General features: G+C 42.8%; 1 protein-coding gene across 9 annotated transcripts in view; it reads left to right on the forward strand.

The window, feature by feature from the left end:
• The window catches only part of LOC105287512 (uncharacterized protein CG43867), a 57,938-nt gene that overhangs the window by 31,213 nt on the left and 7,639 nt on the right, over nt 1-19,086 (forward strand). For 8 of the 9 annotated variants that reach the window (XM_026969994.1, XM_026969997.1, XM_026969996.1 and 5 more), the window contains exons 3-12: nt 7,848-7,910; nt 14,511-14,678; nt 15,193-15,378; nt 15,714-15,925; nt 16,365-16,599; nt 16,737-16,908; nt 17,043-17,279; nt 17,679-17,970; nt 18,129-18,402; nt 18,497-18,886. In XM_026969994.1, the coding sequence (XP_026825795.1) occupies nt 7,848-7,910; nt 14,511-14,678; nt 15,193-15,378; nt 15,714-15,925; nt 16,365-16,599; nt 16,737-16,908; nt 17,043-17,279; nt 17,679-17,970; nt 18,129-18,402; nt 18,497-18,886 (2,229 nt within the window). The remainder of the gene's footprint in view (nt 1-7,847; nt 7,911-14,510; nt 14,679-15,192; nt 15,379-15,713; nt 15,926-16,364; nt 16,600-16,736; nt 16,909-17,042; nt 17,280-17,678; nt 17,971-18,128; nt 18,403-18,496; nt 18,887-19,086) is intronic. The other variant, XM_026969995.1, reaches the window with a different exon arrangement.

Consider the following 19,086-nt stretch of genomic DNA (forward strand, 5'->3'; position numbering starts at 1 on the left):
TTTATAAAAATTCGTATCTCCGGATGTTACCTTCATAGATACTCTCTCCTCTACATCCTCTTCTCGTTTACCCGAGTCACTCTTAAACGGAAGCGAAACCTCGCGCTGCCGCATTACGCGTCGCGAATTCAGGATCACCATGTGCATAACCGGATGCGTTTCCGAAGCAGCGTACCGTCCGGCGAGCGATCTCTTTCCTGGGATTATAATGCAAAATGAATTCGCGATATGGAGCCCTGGCGGAAGGAATAATAACTCGGGGCGAGCAGCGTTTTCGCCCGTCGCGGGATGTATCTATAACTCGCGCGCGCGGAATGCATAATCCAACGTGCATTTGCATAGTGGGATATACCGGTAATCGCCACGTAGAAACGTAAACCGGAGCTTAAATAACGTAGGACACGTTGCGTGTGCGTGTTCGCGCGTGTACTTTTACGCGCCGCGCCAGTCGGCGTGTGCGAGTTAACGCGCGGCCGTTCGCCCGCGAGAACGGAGCGGTTAATTGTCCTTCCGTTACCGTGCAATTACGTTTGTCACACGGGATAATGCCGTTTATTGTGCGCCTGTGCTGTTACCGTTGTAATTACTTTTGTAATTAGTATCTCTTCGCCGGGCGAGAGATGCGTGCGCGAGAGGTTGGCCGAGCGACAAGTTGGATCATCAACTCTAAAATTCCTTTTTGATTTTGCACTTTTACGAGTGTGGTCGATGTATTAATGTTTTGATATGTTAGAAGAAAGAGAATTTAGATCAAATAGATTTACCGCTATAGGATACAAAGTTCTTTGTTTAATTAATTTGTGCAATTTTTATGTTTGATTACGAAAAACACTGACTTCATATATTTCGAGTCATATTCTCGCGATGATGATAAACTCTTTCTCTGGCTCGTCGTCGTCGATGAACACTTTTGAAATTCAGTTATGCGGAAACGCGAATCCGGTCGCATTCTTGCGTGTTCCGATCTCTGATCTCGCGTTTTCCGATTCATAACATGCACCTAGGCATGAATCGATCTTTCTTCAGCAGTGGCAAGTCGGCTGTATCGAGGGTTGAGCAAGAAAATATACAAAAGCTGGGGGAACTCTCAGTTTTATCCCCGAACAGCGAGACATTCGCATAGTCTCCCTTAACAGGGACGTGGGAGCGATCGGACGGAAAGCTCTCGACGGGAAAGCTTTTTCGGTTGCGGTTACCGGCCTTAAGCGGCTTTCCGCTTTGCGGCAAGGATGCGTATTATCGTCTCTCTCGATCCCCCATCGTGCCCCGCGTGACTGGTCGAAAAATATTAATTCCGGTCGTCGAACGCACCGATGTCAGGAACAGACGATGGCAGCGATGGGGAGAGTAGTGAATCTCACGCGATATACTGAGGGTGCACTGAGAGAGGCTACTGAGGGAGTAAAACGAGACCTCGACTGTATCTTATAATTGAACGCTGGCGAGGAGATGAACGTGCTTTGTTGCGAAAAACCGATTCCTCGGGGAAGAAGAAACTTCTTTTTACGGGACAAGGGAGGAGAGAGTTCATCCCGTTCCTTTGTAGAATTCGCTTCTTACGCTTCGCCGGGCCGCTTCTACCTTTGTGAGCAACGGATAACGAATATTGGCGCGAGCAACAGCGCTCTTATTACGTAATATCGGACACACTGCGCCACTGTATGCCCAGATATCAAGCGGGTTGATAAAACTTTGATGCTACACTGGGTCAACCGGGACGAGCAGACGATAACTCCCCATGTGCCGATTGGCGGAAGTTTCTCCGCTCGTACCGCTCGGCGAAAACTTTTCCGCGCGTTTGCCTCTCGCTGGTGACACGCGGCTGAAACAAGGCGCGCTCGAGATCTCGCACCTCGTGTATGTGCGTGCACGCGCGCGCGAGAAACGAACGGGGTCGCCCATCCACTTCCCCTTGGAGCGTAAAAGGGCAATAAAACACACGGGACGCATCTGGGTTACGAGCTTTACAAGGCACTAGTTCCTTTCTTTATCTCGTGTCGGGGCCATCGCTTCGGTCCTTAAGCGATTTCTCGTCCCGCGCGCGCCACTATCCTCCGCGCGGCTCGTTTATCCGCGCCTCCAAACTTCTCTTCTTTCCCTCTGCCCTCATCAATCGCCGAAGGAGAGAGAAAGCAAGAGAACGGGCATGTAGAATGGTGGCACGATTTGGATGTCTTGTATCGCGCGCATCTCAACGAAACAACTTCCAAAGTCTCGCTGGTCTCTCCGAGTTTCTTTTACGACCGTGCTTTTATTTTCCACTTGTAAACATTTGATCTGAGTACCTACCGCCGTTCAAACGCGGTAACTCACCTGAGCACGGGGGTGTAATATCGGTGGCGTGATATTAAGACGCGATTTTTCAAGCTCGTAAACGTAACATCAAAGGGAACGATCCGCTGCTCAAAGAGTCTGAAGGAAGCGGCGCAAGGGACCGCGTAAAGGGTACGCGCCCTTTAAACACCAACTAGCGGAGAATGAACGTGAGCGCGTCGCGCTCCGTTATCGGACGTCGTTGTCGGACGGAATAACCACGCGGACCTTGTAAAAGCCATATCCCGTACATGGATCTGATAAACCGAGGCAAGCCGATAACCGTCGTCGCGGCGATATCGCGGCAACATTCGGTGGCAGCGAGAAAACCACCACGTGTCGTGCGAATAAACTGTAAGACGGCAATGGTGATGGTGGCGATCTGGAAATCACGCACGTTCCTAACGATAATTCAAGCGACGACGGCGATACACACTACCCGCTTCATCCACCTTTCATGGTGTATGTGGAGCACGTGTACTACTGTACAATGATCTTGGCCGGCTTCTCTATCGGTCGTCCCGCGTGAACGAATGTCGCAGTTACGTGGATTGTGCTGGGAATTGGTGCACGTAGGCGCGCGAATTCTGCACTCACGGAACGGGGATGCAGCACCCGGCAAGGGTACAATAACGATAATGATGATCGCGCAGACACTCGGCGACAACATTACATGATGATGACAGACAGCGTCATTACACGGGCGGGCTGCGATAACGAAGAGATGCGGGAATTAAGTCGAAACATTCATGTGAACTTGGTACCTATCTTTCGATATTTTTAAATAATTTTATAAATAATTGTATGTTTTTTAAGGTTCAATTACAAACGAAATTACTTTTATTGCAAACAAATAGAAACGAAATGTTAACATTTCGTGTATACGAAACTTAATTTATACAAAGTGAAATGTCAAGTCCACACAGATGTTCAAAATTGAACAATGGCATTCCGTTCGCCACCGCTGAACATCCGGAACGTGCAACGAGTGAATGTGGACTCTGTTGGACATTGGATTGTCATCCATATTTGTTTATTTTTGTAAAAAATGCCTCTTATTTGATAACAAAACTGGTGTGTTACGCCGTGACAAAGTACCGAACATAAATCAAATAACAGTGTTTACAATATAAGACGCAACTAAATATCATTGAAAATAAATGTCGGTGAAAATAATATTGCTGTAAATAAAATTGCTGTAAGTGAAATCGTTGGAAATAATAACGAGTAAATAATAGAATGTTTGAGTGTCGCACTAACACTGCTGAAATCGCAATAGTAAAGAACCAAAACGCCTCACTGACGTTATCGTAGTGAAAGAAAGAGTGTCTCGCTGACACGACCCAAATTAAAGAAATGTAAGTGTCTCACTGACCTTGAAACCGTGCGTCTCACTGACCTTGTAACCGTGCGTCTCGCTGACGCAAGCCGCTCGGGGCGTGGAAAAAGTGTCTACCTGAGACACTATCACCCTGAAGAGGGCTTCGGCTTGATCAAGGCCGAAAAGTACTCACTGTACTTACTTCCGTGTCCGCAAAGCTCACCCGTGTAAACTCGCCTCGCACTGAGGGATAACCAAGAAAATCCTCGCACTGAGGGATCGCAATCGAAGGAGGGGTCTCGCTGACATGGTCAGGAGATATTCGCAGGACCCACTGTCCTCTCTAAATCCCTTCGTCCTTTGCTCGCAGAGAACACACTTTTCTTCTCTCAGCAATTGACGCCGTATCAAACAGAGAGAGAACGAACAATGGAAAATTCGCGCGGCGCACTCGGAAAACCGGTCTAGTAGAGCGCCCCCTCTCTCCCGAAACTCTAGCGCGATCGATTCATTATCGACCGCCCTAAGTCGCCGAATCGATGTCGGTAACATTGACTGTTTCCGTAACAATATTCATATTCGTATCATATCATATACTAAAAAAATGTATAGAATTCGGAACGTGATTGTGTAACAGATGTAAAATCAAATAAGAAATAATTTAATTAGTTTTATAAAAAGTTAGCAATTTTGAATTTATAATTTTCCATGTTCAATTTCGTAGCTCAAGTATACTTTGCATGTTTATCTTATACTCTTATACTCTCTCTCTCTCTTCCCTGTAAACATATACAACGTAACTTGTCCCTTATCATGCAGTGGCAGATACAGAATTACGGAGATTTAGGAAGAAACAGGCGGTTATATTATAAATTATACGACTCATTTGTCTTGCTTATTAATAATATGATATAACATGAGGATTAACAGTATAGATGTGTGGTTTAAAGATGAATCTTTAATTTTGCCACGTCAACGTGATCCCTTTGCTTCGCACGTGGGTCCTCGCGGTGAAACCGTCCGCATACTCGTACCCCTTTTCTCGGGGGTTGGCATAGTTAATATACAAGGCACGGGAGAGCGATCTGGCTTTTCGACCCCGGGATTTCGTTATAAATAAGGGTCGCGCCAACCGCCCCACGGCGTACCGCAGAAGAAATGCTAACGCACGAGGTGTTAACCGTCGTACGTCCTCGTGCTCGTCGGGGCTAATTCCACCGACCATTACTCTTCTCCCGCACCGAGAGAACGGGCTGTGTACGCGATACAGTGGGATCGTAAGAAAACCAATTGAAAATTCACGTTGCTCGGTAAAAAGAAATGTGAAAATTGAATACTAATAATAAAATTGAATAGTAATTTAATTAATAACTAGTAATTTAAATTTTTTAAGAAGAAACTTGTACTATATACATACTGAATGTTAATTAGTAATTAAAAAATATAATTTTCATTACTAATATTTTATGTAATTTTATTAATTATTATTTATTTATGTACATGACATTATTGTAATCAATTATTACCTCAATTTTGTTATTTTAATTTAATAATCTCCAATATTGCGCGAAAATCAGTGTTATAAATAAAAAGAGATGAAAAGAGACAGGAAGCAATTCAATAGTCAGAAAGTCATCTTCCGGATTAAAGAATTTGTTCGTATTTTGACAAACTGCATCACGGCGATTTGTATCGCTACTAATTTATTAACCGCTTCCCGTGAAGTTACCATCGTAACCGTATTTAATAAGGCAGAGAAGCGTGTCGAGAGAGAAAAGTACATAAATCATTTAGCCGGAAGTAATTTCCGCGTTTGCGTTCTTTCTTTCCTGCCGGGGAAGCAAACCAACCGGACTGCCGTTTCTTTTTTCCGCACGCCCGCCTCACACCCCCTCTGTACTTTCCGTGATTCTCTGCGCCGCACGCGACAGCATCGGGAACCGGCTATAAATTTTCCGCGCACAAAGCGAACGAAATTCAAGAAAGTACCGACTCCTATGTTTCGCATCACGCAAGCCTCTCCGATAACATTAACGAGCCAATCTTTCCAACCCCCGCGCTCGCGCGCGTTTTCTTCCGACGATCGAAACGCGAAAGGGTGCGTTATCGTTCCATGACTTTTGCTCTCCTCGTGCTTTATGCACGGTCCTCGATAAATTATGGGAAATTCTCCCCCAGCTCGCCACGGGAGAAAGGTGCCCGCTATTCTTCCGTTCCTTCTACCCTTAAAAGAAAGTGCTTTCTTTTGACGATCCGACTATCTCGTGAACGTTGCGAGTTCTCCCTCCCCAGCGCAGCTAATGTAATCCTTGTTTCGTCCCCACGGAGATTCATCTTTCCTTCGAACGGCGTGTCGGGAATCTAATATTGCCATCGAACACGAAAGTACGTGGAAAAGTGGAGTTCCGCCTCGAGTTTCGCGGATTACACGTTGACCTTTCCGCCGGCCGCGGTATTATCTCGTCGTCGCAAAAAGCGCAATTTTACGGCCTGACGACAGTTTGAGAGATCCCAGCCAGCGCATCCCGTCTGCAGCTAATGTATCGGTCGTTTTCCGGTTGCCCCAGCGCCCCGGTACTTCCGTCGCCCGACCTCTCCTTCCTTCCTCCGCCACGCGAATTTCCCTTTCGCGGCAGCGGCGTGTCGAGAGGGTAACACACCGAGAAACTGTGCGCAGTTTTCCCCTTCACATTAGGAGGAACGTTTCTCTCGGTTGTCCGCGCTCTGCTACTGCTGCTGGTGTTCCGCTGCTTCTTCTCCCTTTCGTCTCTCGCGCCCTTTGCCTTTTTCTTTTCTCTCCGACGCCAGATGCTGCTAACTGCGCCCTTCTTGATGAGATCCGGCCCTCGTCCTTCTCTCCGTGCCTCCTCGCGTTGCAACTCGCGCCTCCTCTTCCTCGTCTTCCTCCTCCGCCTCCGCTTGCCGATCCATCTTCCTCGAAAGAGACGAGATCGCGCCACACGGTCGCTTTATTCAGCCGACCAAGCGAGCGAGCAAGGAGGAGAAGGAGGAGGAAGAGGAGGAGGAACACGAATTCTTTATATTCGCCGACCACCCTCGTTATTGCGCGGCGGAGGAGCTGATGATCGGCTCTTTGGCTCGGCGATATCGCGATTGGGCGAAGCAGTGTACGTAGAAATGAGTTCCAAACGGGACTGCAGCACTTATTAATCCATTAAAGGTCATGATCATTATAAAGATTTTTGTCAATTTTTTTAAATAAACGTAAAATTGGATTTTTTCTGTTTTGTCTTTTATCTTTAGCTTTATGGACAGTACGAGATTATTTTTATCATTTTTGAGTTCCATTAGTTTGGAGATTCGATTCTGAAAATTTCAAGTGAACTTTTACATCAATCATTTACTTTTATCCGTTCTAATGGAAAGAACGTAGACAGATGTAATAAAAAGTGAAGTGAAAATGGAATATTGGCCGATTGGATTGACAGGCTTTTTTAAAAAAAATATACAAAATATATTTTTATACTTTGTATATAAAAAGATAGTATGGAAGCGTTGCGAGTTATCCACAGGAAGAGATTAGAGGAAAACAGGAAAAAGAGAACAAGTAGAAAAATCAAAAAATATCAGACTGCTGAAATACTGGCTTTTCACGCCGACTAATCACACTGACGTGTATCAATCCTGGATTGGGCAGGTTTACGGATCTGGTTCAATTCTATCGTATCCATTAAACTGTCATTTAGCCGGCGCGGCGACTGCCTCGACCATGGACTTGCCTGAGTTTGATGAAACTTTCCCACGCGAAATTAGATGACGTCGAAACGCGCTTGCAAGTCCGTCGAACTTTCTCGGACTTGAGAATGTCTCATCGCAAGGACTCCGGAAATCTGTTATTCGGGATATTGAAGCTTCTTGTTAACACCACTCGTGTCTGATAACATCAGAAGAAAAGTAACGTGCGAATAATTTTCGTGCAATTTTCTTTTCTTTCGGCTTTTGTGTTTCTTTCTTTAAATGAGTTCACATTATGTGTATTATGTAATTGTAATTTCGCTGTTCGGTAAAATAATTAATGGCGATTATTAAGGAAGTAGAGAAGCACATGTGTTATAATTATAATATTTTACCTTTATAGTAAGGAATTAAATAGAATTACGATTAAAGAATGAACGCGATCGTTTATCTCGCAAAAACGCGATTAATCTTGCACGGAGTGACGTATCATTGAAATGATCTCTTTTTGTTTCAGCTCTCCGAACTCGAGCAGCGGGTATTGGAAGCGGAGGGCAGGGCGGATGAAGCAGAAGATAAGGTAAATGGACATCATAATTGATATTTCTATTTAGATGCACATCCAAGATATATAGATGCTTTAATCACATGAATACCGAAAAGGGTTTTAGGTTTGAGGTCGTTTTCTCTAACATTTAATATCATCATCTGTTTTCTGTCTTTTGTAAAAATTTTATACTAAATAAGTGGAGAGAAGATTTAGAAGAGTCATGTTAGGAGTGTGCAAAAGTTCTTGTTTTTCTTTTTAATATATGCAGTGTATTCGTGTATAACATAGTATATAGCAGTACTTCAGTCATAAAAATATTTGCCCTCGTTTTCTGCCATCTCTCGAGTGAATTCCAGATTCATTCGGGAGAAAAATTTTTTCGTATCTCGGCTATCTTGGAAGCGCTGTTCAGCTAAAGAATGCTGCATCGATCGAAATAAGTGGTAATTCGAGTCCAATCCAATCCAAGTCGGGTGAATATACACTGCACGCCGAAGAACTTCTCAGTCCAAGTTAAAAATGGTTTGCTGAATACGAAGAGTATATATAGCTTTCGCTCATCGTGTTCATTACTCTTTTACGAGAACGCTTCATAAACTTTGATGGCAATTTTTCAAAAACCTAAAAAAGTAGGTATATTTATTAGAAGCTTAAATAATTAACCAAAGCGCTGAAAAATGACTAAAGCTTTTGCACATACCGTCTTGTGTATGTGCAAATTAATCTTTGCTCCACCTAGGTGGAGTTAAGGATACGAAATGGATCTGACGGTAGATTTTTCGGAGGATTTCGTTTTATCAAACCCCGTGTTCTCTTCGGGGTTGTTTACCCCTATTTCATACCGTATACTGGCACGGTGTTTTTTTACCGACGATAAGTCGACCCGTTTTCTACGACTCTGCACGCGTTTTCTTACCCTCGTACATTTAGCTTTACCGACGGACGCCAGAACTACCCTTCCGTAAATGGTACAACCCTAGAGATCCCACAAGTCCAATTTACCAGTAGGGGGCAACAGCGACCTGCCAGGAATTTTCGCAATCCCACAAATGATATCTCCGGTGTAAATTGTAATGCAAAAGTATAAAATACCGCATTTTAGAAATTATGGCATGTCTACATTTGTAATTACGACACGGCGTATTTTGTATAATAAGACAAAATGTGAAAGTATTATAACTTAAATATGATTTTATAAAAACATCTCTCTCTTAAATTTATCACTCACCTTTTGGAATAATTTGGAGTTTACGGATGCAGAAGTTTAGAGTAATTGATTCCTGATAATAATATCCACATTTTTCTTCAGTCTACGTAATTAAAAACTAAATCGAATTCAATCTTGAGTTGACTCAACCCTCTGTGAGCCCTCAAAACAAGTTTCAAGACTTTCAAAAGCGAATTTTCTCGGGCACATAGAAGTTTAGAAGCTGGGATTTATCTGTGTGGATAGATTGGTTTAAAGTAAAGATTTCGGAATTTCAAAGAAAAAGTTTTACTGGAGTCGATATGGTAATCATTTTGATTAACAAAAATCATTTAAATTAGAGTCCGATACTTCGTGTGATATTTCCACGTTTTTGTTGGACACATACGACGAACCCTTCAGATCAGTTTAATTATATCGGTCACCCTCGTATTCGTTAATTACGATCTCTCCCTCCGTCAATTAAATCTCCGAAAAAATAGGTAAGCGGGTAGCTTCGTTACCGATATCGCGGCGAGAAGGGTGTGATATCGATTAACTGTGCGAATGCGTCGGTGTCCGTCGGTATCCGTCGGTATTTCAAGAGAGAGGGAAAGAGAAAGGGTGAAAGCGCGAAAGAGAGAAGAAAGCCACGAGGATGCGAGGGACACAGGGAGAAAGAGAAATAGAGCGAGAGAGAGCGCGAAGAAAGACTGATAGGAGTAGCAAGATGGCCGTGCGGCCGGCCGGCGAGGTCGTCGTTTTGTTATGACCCCGAAATTTGCCCTCGCGAAACCACGTGCATCCGCGACGGTGCATCGCGCGATCCACCACCCTCCATCGCGACGATCGTGCTTACAAAACCGATCCACCGATTGATCTTCGTGCTGCCGGTCCCGGTTGCGACAATCGAGTGTCGAAGGTCGAGGTCGAGTTCCCCGTTCCTGTTCCCGTGCGCGAGGAACTATGGCTCGCACCAGGTGACATCGATGAAAGGTAATCAACGTGCTTTTGCTCAATATCAGAGTGGCTGAAGTCTCTCGGTGTAATCTGTCGGTGCGTTTAAATCTTGCGGTGATGTACAAGTGGGAATTATCTCCGCATTTATTCGCGACGATTCACGAGGGTTGATTCTTCGCATCGTTGCAGCGTCGAACGATGATTAAATAGTGTAACAGTAATTTGAAATAATATAATTTTAACTCGTTAGTTTAGATTGTGGTGATACGCGAAGATCTTGTGTTAATGCATGCGCTGGTTGACGTAATGTGTATCTTCCAATGATACAGCGTCGATTAATTGAAATTACGGTAGAAAATGGGAATCGATATAATTAGTTTTTTAATTATCTAATTCAAGTGTCAACTATTATAGGCACACTAAATTAATCTCTATATTTATTTACGATTTAGGTACTTACTCATAAATTCGAATGATTGTTTTCCTTAGTGAAAAGTTGAATAAATATTGGAAATATTTAACTCGGAATTATTTCTTTGCATAAGAGAGTACTGCATGAACATGTTCAAATTAAGCTACATTGGTTACCATTTCTATCAGAAAATATAAAAATAATAATCATGGGATACGTTTTATTGATTTTACCAATATTTAAGAAGATCTGACTTATCTGTGACAAGCGAAGTTAAATTTTGCCCGTGTATGAATTTTTCACAAAGTGTTCCCGACGAGTACTAATGGAATATTAAGTAGAAACAATAATCCGAATTTATAACCGTCTTTTATGTCACGCTTTTTAAAATAAAATGTAACATGGCAATATCGATGTAAAAGGGGCAACGAGTCTACTTCTATCGTACTTTACAACGGGAACAACGAACTGCTGCTTTGTTGTACGCGACATATTGGTTACGGCAGCGACTTAATGAGTCGCGTCTCGTGTAGAATTGGCTTAGAGCCAGTGTATGAGTAATCCTCACTTCCCGCCGACATCCGTGCATTAAATAAAACGAAGAGGCAGTCTTCGTCTCCTCGTGAACCTGCGCTTCGTTCGTGCAGCGAACCCCTATTTCGCCGGGACTGTTGAGCTGGTTTCTCATATTCGTCAAAGTTGCAAGAATATAATACAGTATCAAGAAATAAATAATTCTTGCTAATAATTAAGTATTGAAACTCTAAAGTACAATAAAAAAGCGAGGAAAGAGCAAAAGAGAAAAAAGTAGTAATTATTCAACACGCGACAGTGCTCTCTTAATTAAAATATGTAAACTTTATTTATTAATTCGAAAGCTATATAAGAGGAAGTAAAGAAGCTCCTGTGGAAAAGTAGAAAGCATAGTTAAATCTACAAATATAAATAAATACGCGAGCACTTTTGTGAAACCGTCTGGTCTCACACATAAATCACCAGATTTAGAAGCTGCACTTTGCGATTGTGTGAACGATGCTTGCCCTTTACGTGTAACACACTCGCAACATCTTCGTCGCGCATGTCTTCGCCGGGACATGTTGGTGCGTGAGCGGTTTTATGGCGACCCTAGGCGTCGTCGCGTCGGGATGCAACGAAGAAAAAGTGCGGTATCTATTTTTCGTTTCCGCTCCGTTTGCTGGCTCTCTTATTGCGTGGTCGATAATCTGAAAGGTAGCAACGAGTCTGTCCCCTGACCTGGACATTAAGGTGATCTTCGATTGAGAAATCGGGATATTCTCGTGCATCACATCAGGACTACCCCTTGCATCTATTCCCAGAATCTATTTGACGCGGCGCGGAGTACGCGAGTACATTAGAAATCAATATCATTCCGGGAGATTAATGCCTCCTGATATTTTTATCTTCGGCACGCGCACGCACTCTCTTCTTTCCGCTCGGACCAGCATTATCGCGAGACGCTTTTAGGGATTGCCTTTTGCTTCGCCTCAGGGTCATCGGCTTGACCCACGGTGGTTGCGTCGTGGGTATATGCATACGAGCAGTATCCACAAATTCTCCCATTGGCCACGAGCCAACGTGACTCACCGCCTCTAGAAAACCCCCGCGGTTTATGTACTTCGGTGTCCGTTCGCCTCGCTTCAGTTCGGCGCGATCTCCACCGATGAGCGGACAAGGGGTTCCCTGCGCGGAATTCATTGCATCGGTTTCTTTTATCTCCGTTAACTCTCACCGCCCCTGCTTTATTGCTTCGTGCCACGACGAAAATCGCGATACTCGGCGGAGAGGTTCCTCGTGACTGAAGAGTGGCCTCCGACGAACGAGTCGTGTTGGTGTAACGAATACGAGTCAAAATCGGGGTTTAAAGATCACATCTATCATGGCAGCGTTCAATCGCGGTAAGATTCGCAGAAGCGAGAATTTGCGATTTGATCGAAGATACTCGATAGTTCACGAGATACGCAAACAAACAAAACTTCTCTGTTTTGAGCAAAGATTATCTGTTTTAGTCTACTGATTTTTATATACTACACATGAAGAGTATTACATGATAATTATTGTATAATATTATACAATTACATAATATAATTTATTCTGTGTATGATTATGCATACTTTTTATAATTATATAGGGATATTTTATATTATATAACAGTCAATAATTTAATTGTATAATTTAGTTACGAACTCAAAAATATATTAAAATTAGATATCGTATAATAAACGTAATTGTGTTTTCCGAGAGTAAATTATAAAAACTTAAATTAATTTGTATTAAATTAATTTCGTCAACGTTTATGGAGAGAAAAGACGTTTATTAACTCTATTTTCGTATTTAACTAAAATGATCAAGAATAAGATACTCTTCGTGAATAAATTTTAGTAGATCGGGCGATATGTTCTTTGACCGATTTACAACTTTATCTCAATAGAATATTGATTTTGAAGATTTAATCAAACAAATATCTGATATTTACGGGAATGGTAATAAACACAATAATCCTTCTCGACAAGCACAAAGCCGATTCCAAATCAGCTGGAAAATTTGCTAATTTTCCGCGTTAACGCGATATAACGGAGAATCCCCTTGATGCCTTTGCGCGTTCAGCGAAAGAGCGAAGAAAGCACAACCGAACTATTATCTCTGACCGGGGTGGAAGTCGATTTCCTTCTGCCGGCGAAGGGCGCGTGGCTCAAACCGCAGAGGACGATGGCGAGAAGACGAAACGCGCGTGCGACGAAAAACGGCATCGAGAGGAACGAAGACGACGACGACGACGATGACAACGGGCATTTGCGAGGCAGACAGACGAAGACGGCGAGAGATCGATATAAGTCGGAGTAGAGCCGGGTAGAGCACATGCACGACGACGACGACGACGTGGACGAGGCACGATGCCGGGAAAACATTCGGCGAGAGAGAGGATTTCCCCGTATTGATTTTCTCTTGAGTCCCCTTTCGGACTAGTCGCCGGTGGACGTACTCGCTCTCGCTTCGTTCGCGACCGTATTACCGTGTATATATGTATATATATATCCGTTCTGTTAAGGCGATATCGATTTTTGACAGCTGCTCCACGAAACGGTACGCGTTCACCGCGTACGTAACGTTTACGTACGTACTGTACGTTACGTGCGGTGGGAAGGGTTCTCCCCCCGGTTAAACTTTCTCTCTCTGTCTCTCTGGGAATCCCTGTTTCTCCCTGTCTCTCCCTATCTCTCCCTGTCTCTCTTTGTCCTTCTCTACCCCCGCACGCACGCACGCACGCACGCGAAGGCAACGTGGCATTCGTACGCACTCGCGCGAATTCGATCCCCGCTCGTTTCGCAAAGATCGTTGGTTCATCATCGGCCGTTGCGGTGGGCCCTTGACATCAAGTCCGAGCCCTTCAAGTTTGATCCAACCTACTCAGCGTAGAATTCCTTGGTGTCTTAATCGCGATCATTCAGGTTCTCTTGGTAGAGTCAAGTGTTATGCGATTACTCATCATTTAGTGTGTTTTGGTAGGTGTGTAATATCTCTTGAACGACAATTACTCGTCAGTCAAAATGAAATCAAATCAAATGAAATTTTTCGCGATCGAAAAGATCTTTCCAGACAAGATAACTGTGTTCTGATTCGTTGAGTTTTGTTAGTAACTAGGATTTTTATTTGCTAACTTGTATATTTTAAATTACATACATTGAAATATCAAAATAAAAAAGACTTTTCGGAAACTAAATTCAAGTTTGAAAACTGCGAGCGAAAAGCAGAGTTCATTTATTTCGTCGATCTTTGATAATCTTATACTTTGTAAATTGATTAGTTGGATTAGAACAAATATTTAAATGTAGAAACTTGTCAATTTATGAGACTGTGAACGACATTCTTGAACAAGCGGAAATCGATTCCAAATTAATCAAGAAATTCATAGATGGAAAATGGTTCCGTTGAATCTGGGACAATGTGAGAGAACTTTGACAATATCGAATATCCATACCTGAATTTGATGTTTCCGACAAACGTAACACGAATACGGGCACGGGCATAAACGTTCATTCGCTGTCTACTTCAGGTACGGATGATGGAGGAGCGGCTGGTGAAGGGTGAATACTGCCTGAGCACATCCGGCGTTGGTTCTCCACCGCATTCGCTACCGTCGACCTCCGGTACGCAAAATGACAAACCTGACGATGTCCATTGTGCCTGCATTTCGAAGTTAGAGACTCAAGTGGAGGAACAGGTAATGTGCAGTTCCCACGGTATAATATGCAGAGAGCTACGAATTTTTTCGAACAATTCGCAAACGTACAAAATATTATCTATTACCTTGTCATGAAAAACATAAAATGTGGAATATTACTCGACTTATTATTAATTATAATTGTCGGAGAGCGAACTTGAGAAACTTATCTTAAGCCGCGTAAAGTTTGATGTATTTCTCGACAATCATAACTATAACGCTAATAAATTCGATAAATTACATAAATTGTAAGTAATTATTTTGTTTTTAATTATACGTCTGTTTAAAAATTTCTGTATTTATATTCTTATTTGCATCTATATTATACTACTGTTACTATACAAAGTTGCTATGCATGTTCTCTCTGTCTTTGTACAAAGGCATTTGTAATCTCCATCATGCCTGCAATTGTTTCTTTGATTATACTTGAGATTACGATATCTGATGATTGCCCGAATGGGCGGGATCCGGCTGTGTGTCATCTTATCAATTAGTCGTTGTCGTGCATTTGCAGAGGCAATTACGGCTGCACGACGCCAGGCAGGTAGAAGCGAAAGCAGCGAGAATAAAGGAATGGGTCACTAATAAGTTGAGGGAACTGGAACAACAGAATCAACACCTGAGAGAACAAAACAACAAGTGCAACCAGCAGCTGGAATTGCTACGCAATCATATAACCAACATCGGGCTCAAACCATCTGTAAATATTGCTACAATCAGTAATCAATCATGGATGTAGTATTTATTTTTTACTGTTTAAATCGATCTCTCCAAACATTTTAGAAAACTTGTCTCAGATTTCGATTTACGTGTAATGAAAAAAATTTAATATAATGTATTAAAATTATTTGGCATACACATTTTAATCATAATAATTAATATATTTAAGTAATTCGTAAAGAAAATTCTCAGTTATGATTGAATTATTTGCCAGAAAAAGAAATTAAATTATCAACTTTATAATGCCAGATATAATCAGATTTCTAACAGAATTAAAACAGCTTCTTCGTCTTAATGAGAAATTCTATAATGCAGGCGCCGACGAGGGCATCACTATCTTTGGAAGTGGATCCTTCCTTGCGCATCGATCGTAGACGATCGGAGAGCCTGGAGGGTACTCCGCAGGCGGTGCCGGAGTGCGTGCAGAACGTCGTGGCGGAGCCGCAAACGAGCACGAAACACCGGAGACATTTGTCCGCTTGCGGCACCATTCACCGGGGAATCGCACCCACCAACATGGATTCGAGGTAAAGCCTCTTTCCGATATCGCACGCACGAAAATAAAATCGCTTCGCGAAGCATTGCTACGAGAGATTTGAACTCGCGCCGCTTGTTAAAGTAAAAGGAAACGCTAAACGAATCCGTGCAGCTTTCGTGTCTCGATTCTCCTTGGGAGGCCTCACGACGTGATAGCGGCGCCCGAGTTTTCGAAATGTGGTACCCTGTAACGTCCTGGGACTTCCTGAGGGGATCCGTCGACCCTTGGCTGTCCTGTCGATCTTTAAACGAATGTTTTCTCGATTAATCGCGTTATCAATCTTCTCGTCTGTCACACTATATTTCTATAGTATTTATATAGTACATTATTTTGAGATTCTGAAAATATACGCGCACCTATGCACATATCGCAAGAGAAATGTTGAATTGGTTCCTTTATGCTTGCCGCTTCCCCTTACTCTGTTTTAGTCTACTGTCCGAGGAATTAGCCGCGGCGGTAGAGAACCTGGTGATGCTGCCGAATATATCCGGCGTCTCGGAAGCGAGCAGAGACAGCGGAAGCTCGGAAGCAGTACATGACTACGCCGAGATATATACGCCTAGCAGAGAGGGCATGAATTGGCTCCAAGGAGGCGGGCAAGCCCCGCGTCCGCCGACTCCGCCGTTGCACAGATTTCCCAGTTGGGAGGCGAAAATATATCAGGTACTAACAACGTTACTCTCAGTTTTCTGAAGAGCCTGATGATTTCTATTTTCGATAACTCTTGCTTTCGTCTTGCATCTATCTTGGTTGGTTAGTCCAACTCTGAAATTAATTATTTTAATCGATGATCTTCGTAGGTAGCGGATGGTGGCCTCGGTATCGGTCCACCAACTAATGAGGAATCCGCGCCTTCCACGATGACAAACACGAGTTCGTCGAAGCATTCCCAGGCGACGGGGCACAACCTGACAGCGCATAACTCTCAAGGCTATTGCGATATTTCCGTTCCGGTATATGCCACGGTGAAAGGTAAATTAGAGAAATAGCGAGATTAACTTTGTGCGCACAAGATTACTTTCATAATTAGATTGAGAAATGAACTGTGCACAAATTAATTAACATTTATATATTATTCTTATATTAATCATATTATCGTTTTTTAGGACGAGCCAGCCAAATCAGATCCATGCCTTTTGGTGATAGTTCCGACGACAGTTCGGATGGCGAAGAACATCCGAATCAAACCGAAACAAACACCAGAATCACTAATAGCTCGTCCGACAATACAGATTCCTCTCTTGGCAGTGGAAGCAGTCCTTCGAAAAGTATCAAAACCACCAGCAGTCTTAGCCCCGCAAAAAGAAGCTCTAGCGGTTCTCCTAGTAAAAGCGTAAAACGTGGTGAGTTTTAATTATAAAAAGCCATTTTTACACGTTTTCCGATAAGACTATAAATGTCTAATATTTTATGACTTACTTGCATAAATCGAACATTTCCCAAATCTGATTTTTGTTCTTTAGAATAATATAACTATTTTAACTACAAATTATAATTAGAATATCACAATTATATAAATCCTAATAAATTATGATTAATAATAGACAATAAATAATTATAGATAACAATTACAATAAATGGAAATAAATATTAATTTAATTATTAATACTGCACTCTGTCCTGCAAGTTGAAAGAGAAGTAAAAAGAAAAGAAGAATGTAAATTGTTAACTAAATATTTAGAAAAAAGAAGATACTAACAAATGTTCGACATCCAACAACTTTAAATTAACTTCATTTGCAGATACATCTTTAGAATCAGGTTTGTCCGAGGATTATGCCATACCTCCCGACGCACTCAGCTCAACATCTCTGGAATCCAGCATGCCTAGCCTCCTGATGCGCGTTTCCGGCGAAAGCCCGAAGAGGCAAGAATCGCTGGAGAAGACGGGTCATCTGGCAAAACTAGGTGGCAAGTTAAAAACTTGGCGGAAGAGATGGTTTGTGTTGAAAAATGGTGTGTTGACTTACTGGAAGAGCCAAAATGACGTAAATCGTAAACCTCAAGGCCAGATAATCTTGGACGAAGTGTGCAGGTACGTACGTGCAATAAAAAAATTCTAACGATTTAAAAATAATATTTTAAGGCTAATTTGAAATTACTTTAGCGGAAAGAAAAAACTCTCTAAAAGAATAGATTGTTACAAAGACTCAAAGATTACAGGGGACTCAAACGGCTCTATATTGTTTTCAGGATCAATAGAGCCGAAGGTGCGGCCACTTTTGAAATAGCTACTGGTAAAAAGACGTATTACTTAACGGCGGATTGCATCGCTACAATGGAAGACTGGATAAAGGTGCTGCAGAATGTGCAGAGGCGAAATGCAACGAAGCTCTTGCTCAGCAAGGAAGACAACAAGCCGACGATACAGGGCTGGTTGACGAAAGTGAAGAACGGCCATGCGAAGAAGTGTTGGTGCGTGCTCATCGGCAAGATGTTCCTGTACTTTAAGTGCCCCAGTGATACAGTGAGTACGCGTGAACGTGTATTGTTATCGGATACATTTGATTACACGAAAATTGCGTTTAAATATATGTTTAACTGATTTCTGGTGTCGTCAGAATCCCGTCGGCCAAATCAACATGAGAGACGCTCGTGTGGAGGAAGTAGAGCACGTGTCAGACAGCGATAGCGAGGAGAGAGATGCTGAGGGCCCGCACGAAAGGACGATCGGCATCTTCCCGACACACCAAGGCCCTACGTATCTGCTGATGCCGCATAAACAGGACAAAGACAACTGGCTCTACCATTTGACAGTGGTATCTGGTGGCGGACCGAGCGCGGGCACGCAGTATGAACAGTTGGTGCAGAGGCTAATGGAAACCGACGGTGATGCCAACTGCGTACTGTGGCGACACCCGCTGCTGCTTCACACAAAGGAGAACATCACTAGCCCGCTGACCAGCCTGACCTCCGAATATCTGCAGATCGAGGCCATAAAGCTCTTCAAGGTTGACGCGATTTTTCAGTCAGCTTCTTCCGCGACGGTTTCACTTGCGATTTCCAACAAATTTTGTTTACGCTTTATTCTGCATAAAACTATCTACAAGACTAACTGTTTTAATTATTTGCAGAGTTCTCTGTAAAGCTTTATTGTAACTATAAAGTACTATTCACAGATAAGATTTGTTCGATTTTAATAGTTACATTT

Source organism: Ooceraea biroi, chromosome 5 (assembly GCF_003672135.1).
Source record: "Ooceraea biroi isolate clonal line C1 chromosome 5, Obir_v5.4, whole genome shotgun sequence".
Lineage (NCBI taxonomy): Eukaryota > Metazoa > Arthropoda > Insecta > Hymenoptera > Formicidae > Ooceraea > Ooceraea biroi.